This window comes from Lithobates pipiens, unplaced genomic scaffold, assembly GCF_037356315.1.
Source record: "Lithobates pipiens isolate NorthernLeopardFrog02 unplaced genomic scaffold, aLitPip1_a1.2 Scaffold_25, whole genome shotgun sequence".
NCBI classification, from domain to species: Eukaryota; Metazoa; Chordata; class Amphibia; order Anura; family Ranidae; genus Lithobates; species Lithobates pipiens.
The window spans coordinates 237279621-237286689 of NW_027507787.1; the positions used below are offsets into that span (position 1 = coordinate 237279621).

At 38.6% G+C, this 7069-nt stretch overlaps 1 protein-coding gene across 1 annotated transcript; it reads left to right on the forward strand.

Annotated features, from left to right (window-relative positions):
• Positions 1-262: 262 nt before the first annotated feature.
• LOC143929840 (uncharacterized) lies at positions 263-6641 on the forward strand. Its single transcript, XM_077453815.1, has 3 exons — positions 263-383; positions 5269-5370; positions 6409-6641. The coding sequence occupies exons 1-3, from the start codon at positions 371-373 to the stop codon at positions 6639-6641; spliced, it is 348 nt and encodes a 115-aa protein (XP_077309941.1). The 5' UTR covers positions 263-370.
• The last annotated feature ends 428 nt before the right edge of the window (positions 6642-7069 follow it).

Below are 7069 nucleotides of genomic sequence, written 5' to 3' on the forward strand. Positions count from 1 at the left end.
CCTTCCTGGTGCTGACTTAAATACCAACCTTTTGCCAGGGGGAGAAGGCACCTTAAATGGGACCTGCTCTACCACCTGCCTACATGGTCATGGGATAAATGTACACCATTCAGGGTGACAGGGACAGGTCTTGGGATGTTTGTATACCGTACGTGATGACAAATACATACTCTGAAATACAGGATGTTAATCTTCACACTGTTCTTTATGATTAGACTAGACTGGGCAGATCTCAGCCTTGGTGACCACACAGGAACAGGGGGGTGGCAGTGCAGTCACACCTTGTATAGTGTATCTGATATCATACATAGAGCCTGTTAGACCGGACATCACAGTACATTAGTTCCAGACTCCCCTTGTATTATCAGACATGGAAAAAGCAGGTAAGATTTTCTTCCATCCTATTATGTTGTAGAAATGAATGACGGGATTTAAGATTTGTCACCCCGAGAAGCTATTTCCAAACTGAAACGTTTTTCTTTTCTTTTTTTTATGATCACATTAAAAAGCAATGTTTCAGGACCATACGGGGGCCCTTCCTCAGGCATGTGATGAATATTACAAGCCTGATGAAGGGTACTTGCATGGTCCCAAACTGTTAATTTTCCATGTAATAATACAAGAATAAAAAGCTTTTCAAAATAGCTGATCAGTGTGCTGGTAACATATTTCCCCCCCATTGTCAGTTACTGACACAACATACTTTTAGCATTTTTTTAAACTGCTTCACCAACCCCTGTGATTTTGGGCAATACACAGAGGTTTTTAAGTATTTGCGCTTCAGCGGTGTATATAACTCCATTATTTTTAGCATAAAGACCTCTTTTGCTATTCCAGTGCAGGTGAACATATGGAATAGTTCTTCTGCAACGTTTCTTTCCAGGGTGTTCTCAAAGGAATCGCTTCTGGATAGTGGGTTGCATAATCTAAAACAAAAATATACCTGTGGCCCTCAGTGGACCACTAATGGCCCTTCCAAATCCATTGCAATCCTTTCAAAAGGCACCTCAATAATGGGCAGGGGCCATATTAATGGGGCAGTGGAGCCATTTTGAGAGATAGAACAAGATACACTGTACTCTTTAACCTCTTTATCCATCTCTCTCTTTATCCATGCCCCTCTCTTCTAGAAGGGCAAGTTGTTCAAACGTTTCCCTGTTTATTTTGGCTAAGTGCTATGAAGGGTCATTGATTACCGCTATCCTTGGAAACATGTCCACCACTGGGTAAATGTACACCTGGTCAAGTGACAGCCAAATGGAAGAAGACCAGGACGTAAGCAGGATCAGAGTCAGGAACAGGAAGAAGTCAGCAATAATTCGGCAGTGAGATACAGATGGCAGAAGCATGGTCAGTAGTGGATGCAGACAGCGAACAGGGTGGTCCAAGAGCAAGTTCAGAGAGGCAGCAGGGTCAGTAACAGGATCAAAGATGTGTATCAGATCCTGGATCACAGGAACAAGGCTGAGAATCAAACAGCAAAAAAAATAGTACAGAGTTCAGGTTTAAAAAGTAAACTTGGTGGTAGTGGATGTGCACAAACGTCCACGTGTGCACATGCTCATACATGTGATGTAAATGCAGTCTGTCTTCTATGCTCATAGAAAAGTGCCAGGCTGGCACCATGATCCTAACAACACGGCAATGCCCATGGGAATTTTGCTAGGAGTCAAATCCATCAACTCCCTGTCAATGGTCACTGTCACTTGATGGTTAGAGTTTGACAATGTTGCTTAAAGTTTATCTAAAACAATTTTTTTTTTTTTTAATAGAATAGACAGAGCTTAAAACCCTTGGTAAGTTTTTTTAATTTTTTTTTATTTTATTATTATTATTTTTTTAACCCCATTGCACCTAAGGGTAAAATAAATCTAAATGCCGAAGCACAATTTTGCAACTTTGATATGTATTAGTAAAACTGTATATATCATCACAAATTCACAATTACGGTACTTTGTGAATCCAGGTGGGTTATAATGCGTTTTTTTAGGTCAAATTGGGATTTCATTTGGTGGTAAATGGTAATGGATACCTCCTTGAAATATTATTTTTTAATATCTTACTTTTTATTATATTATTATTATCTTTTTTTTATTATTATTATTTTTTATTATCACAGGAAATTGAATTTTTTTTTGTTTTTTTTGGTACTACAATAATCTTCCACCAAAGAACAACCCAAATTAAATTCTCCTGCTTCTGACCATCACAGCAATACCATATATATGCATATTAGTTGTTGTTTGTACCCGTAGTATAGCCCAGAAACAACAGTGCATTTTTTTTTCTGACCTAAAACACACTGTCACTAATACTAATTTAAAAAAAAATTCTGTCCAAAAGTACTGACCCTGACCTTGACCCAAACATTAACCCTGGCACCTACCTAGATCAAACCTTGTTATAGGTATCTTTTTTGTATTTTTTACATTTTATTTTTTAAATTATTGTTGTTTAATTAAATTTTTTATTTTTTTTACACACACTTTTTTTTATCTACAAGGAGCAAAACTGACAATTGCTTGGTCGTGCGGCATTGTACCCAAACAAAATGTGCGTCCTTTTTTCCCCACAAATAGAGCTTTCTTTTGGTGCTATTTGATCACCTCTGCGGTTTTTATTTTTTGCGCTATACACAAAAGTGAGTTCCCCCCTAAGTGAAAATTTCCAAATTGGGCCCAATTAGCCATTTTCCCTCCCCGATGTCATATGACTCGTTAGTGTTACAAGGTCTCAGGTGTGAATGGGGAGCAGGTGTGTTAAATTTGGTGTTATCGCTCTCACTCTCTCATACTGGTCACTGGAAGTTCAACATGGAACCTCATGGCAAAGAACTCTCTGAGGATCTGAAAAAAAGAATTGTTGCTCTACATAAATATGGCCTAGGCTATAAGAAGATTGCCAAGACCCTGAAACTGAGCTGCAGCACGATGGCCAAGACCATACAGTGGTTTAACAGGACAGGTTCCACTCAAACCTCGCCATGGTCAACCAAAGAAGTTGAGGTCACGTGCTCAGTGTCATATCCAGAGGTTGTCTTTGGGAAATAGAGGTATGAGTGCTGCCAGCATTGCTGCAGAGATTTAAGGGGTGGGGGGTCAGCCTGTCATTGATCAGACCATACGCCGCGCATCAAATTGATCTGCATGGCTGTTGTCCCAGAAGGAAGCCTCTTCTAAAGATGATGCACAAGAAAGCCTACAAACAGTTTGCTGAAGACAAGCAGACTAAGGACATGTATTACTGGAACCATGTCCTGTGGTCTGATGAGACCAAGATACACTTATTTGGTTCAGATATTTTCAAGCGTGTGTGGCGGCAACCAGGTGAGGAGTACAAAGACAAGTGTGTCTTGCCTACAGTCAAGCATGGTGGTGGGAGTGTCATGATCTGGGGCTGCATGAGTGCTGTCGGCATTGGGGAGCTACAGATCATTGAGGGAACCATAAATGCCAACATGTACTGTAACATACTGAAGCAGAGCATGATCCCCTCCCTTCAGAGACTGGGCCGCAGGGCAGTATTCCAACATAATGACCCCAAACACACCTCCAAGACGACCTCTGCCTTGCTAAAGAAGCTGAGGGTAAAGGTGGTGGACTGGCCAAGCATGTCTCCAGACCTAAACCCTATTGATCATCTGCGGGACATCCTCAAACAGAAGGTGGAGGAGCGCAAGGTCTCCAACATCCACCAGCTCTGTGATGTCGTCATGGAGGAGGGGAAGAGGACTCCAGTGACAACCTGTGAAGCTCTGGTGACCTCCACGCCCAAGAGGGTTAAGGCAGTTCTGGAAAATAATGGCGGCCACACAAAATATTGACACTTTGGGCCCAATTTGGACATTTTCACTTAGGGGTGTACTCACTTTTGTTGCCAGCGGCTTAGACATTAATGGCTGTGTGTTGAGTTATTTTGAGGGGAGAGCAAATTTACACTGTTATACAAGCTGTACACTCACTACTTTACATTGTAGACAAGTGTCATTTCTTCAGTGTTGTCACATGAAAAGATAGAAGAAAATATTTACAGAAATGTGAGGGGTGTACTCACTTTTGTGAGCTATTGTATGCAGAAGAACAAAGACTGTGTTCCAAGTAGAAACGTTCAGGTATCCGTGCTTCCTTCCCCTCCTTCATGTTCTCCATGCACTATTGCAATACAGTTATGAAAACCTTAACTAAAGTGACTGGCGCCCAACAATCTGAACTTCTGAGGAAAAGACTATGCCTGGGGCCTTATTGTCAGTACGTGGACTCCGGACATTCACTATGTAGTCGCTAGTGAGCTGAAGATCGCTATTTAGTAGCTGAAAGCTCAATACCCTAGCTTTCCAATTATAAATGGTCACACAGCTGGTTGGTGGGTGTTGTACTGATGCAGGACACATGGGCAGATCTTCTGTTTGAGATGAGAAGGGAGCAGATTCATATAATTCATATATCCCTCAAATGCAAAGTTTACAGACTCGGCTATACAACAGAGTGGCCATGGGGGGGGGGTCATTTGTTGCTGGGCAAATCACCGCCAACACCAGCCTCATGGTAGTACAGAAATTAAAACATTTCTAAACTCCAAAAATTTGATATATTGCAGTTTCTGATGGCTATATAGTGTTCTTTTTTAGGCTTTCCGCTTTATTTTCACCTGAAAATGCGGCAAATAATACACTTTGTGCCCACACCCAACTCTTCATGGTACCTATAGAAGGAGCCATGGATATCACACAGGCTGGCCTTCAAACATGTCTGTCTTTGTTAGATTGATGGGACTAGTCATTTCCAAAAGAGAGATAACATTGTTTGTGTTGTCTTTTCAGCTCATGGAAAGGGACAAGGATATGACATTCCTGGCAAGATCAACGGGTATTTTCCTGTACTTGCTGAAAATGTTTTTAGCCTGAAAACAAAAACGAATGCAACCGCCACATCTAAGGACCAGTGAGCTGGAAATTATATTACATTTTTGGAGGTTAGATCCACTTTATTGGAGATGTAGGACTTGTTACTTATGAACGTGTAATTGGCTGTGGCTGGGAATCTTCACAGCTCCACTCTACTTCCAGGATGTGCAATTCTGTAGAGGAGGAAGTCACGTCACAGTGACATCACTTCCTGCTCTATAAAGTAAAATAGGATTGGCCCTGTCTCTGATAGGAAGCCCACAACTTCATATTCTTCCTGTACTCTACTGAATTCTAAAAAGTATAAAGTAGGAATTATATTATCCTACTATGATTAATTTGTGATTTATTGTTAATCTCTACAGATATTAGTGGGAAGAAACGTTGGTGTCTTTCCTGTATAAGGGTCATTTTAACCCTCCTTTTGGGATTGAAAATCACCATCAGCTGCATTTTTGGAGTACTGGGTAAGTTATGCAATATGCTGGACACAATCCATAAGATGTTGATTCTAATTGGTTGTTGAAGGGACAGGAAGACAATCAGAAATAATCATTTTTAGACATTTTGACAAATTCGTTAATTTCCGAATTTAGAATTTCCAAATTTATGAATATCAAATTTATGAATATCAAATTTATGAATATCAAATTTCCAAATTTTCAAATTTCCATATTCTCAAATTTCCTAAAATTTTCAGAAATTCGAAATGTGGAAAGTTTCGGAAATTTGGAAATTGGAAAATTTCAGAAATTAGGAAATTCCAAAATTTTGAAATCTGAAAATCCAAAAATAAGAATGAAAATCTGAACGTTCAAAAGAATGAAAATTCGAAAACCCGAAAATCTAAAAATAATAACTAACTTATAGCAAATATTAAATTATAGGTATTGGAATTTCCTTTCAAATTTGGCTGTTAGTGAACGTATTTGAACAAATTATCTGAAATAACGAATGCTGAATCTAAACGAATGGAACTTAACGATCTAATAATAATAAATAACAATAATAATAATGAAACCTTTTTATTTTTATTATTAATTTGTTCCATTCCATTTGTTTAGATGGAGCATTCATTATTTCAGATAATTCATAACTTCAGATAAATTCGTATTCGTTATGTTCACAAACAGCCAAATTTGAAAGGAAATTCCAATACCTATAATTTAATAGTTAGTTATTATTAGTTAGTTATTTCAAATTTTACTGATTATCTTCCTTTTTTCGGATTTTCGAAGTTCTGAATTTCCAAATTTTCAAATTCCGAAAATTTCGAAATTCGGAATTCAAAAATCAAAAATTTGGAAATTTGGTAATTCGTAATTTGGAAATTTGAAAATTCAGAAATTTGAAAATTCGCAAAAAAAACTAATGAAACAAAATCAAATAATTTTTTTGTCAGTGCACAAATCTAATAATTTTCTCTGATTTGCACTGGAATAGCCAATGACCTTCTAACAGAGTTTCATTCCACCTAATATGTCTCCTGTCTTTGTGTCTTCCAGTTTATAAAGATCAGTCTTTGGAAAATGGGAAGAACAACCAGCTGAACCTCACCCAGTCATCTGCAAGTATGTTTATGATTAGATATCAGTTATTAGATAGAGCCTCAGTTATCAGACCTTCCACCAACTTCATATGGAGTATTATTTTACAGAATGAAAATGATCTCAGACCAATCAAAACTAGAAGTAATGAGGGACAATGTAAGATGTACAACTCACTTCACATACACTGAGCAAAATTATAAACGCAACACTCTTGTGTTTGCCCCTATTTATCATGAGCTGAACTCAAAGATCTACAACTTTTCTATGTACACAGAAGGCCTATTTCTCTAAAATATATTTCACAAATCTGTATAAATCTGTGTTGGTGAGCACCTCTCCTTTGCCGAGATAATCCATCCACCTCACAGGTGTGGCATATCAAGATGCTGATTAGAGAGCATGATTATTGCACAGGTGTGCCTTAGGCTGGCCACAATAATGGCCACTTGAAAATGTGCAGTTTTACTATGTTGTGGGGATCTGTTGGTCTGAAAAACAGTCAGTATCTGGTGTGACCACCATTTAGCTCTTGCAGTGCAGTAAATCTCCTTCACATAGAGTTGATCAAGTTGTTGATTGTGGAATGTTGGTCCATTCCTCCTCAATGGCTGTGCGA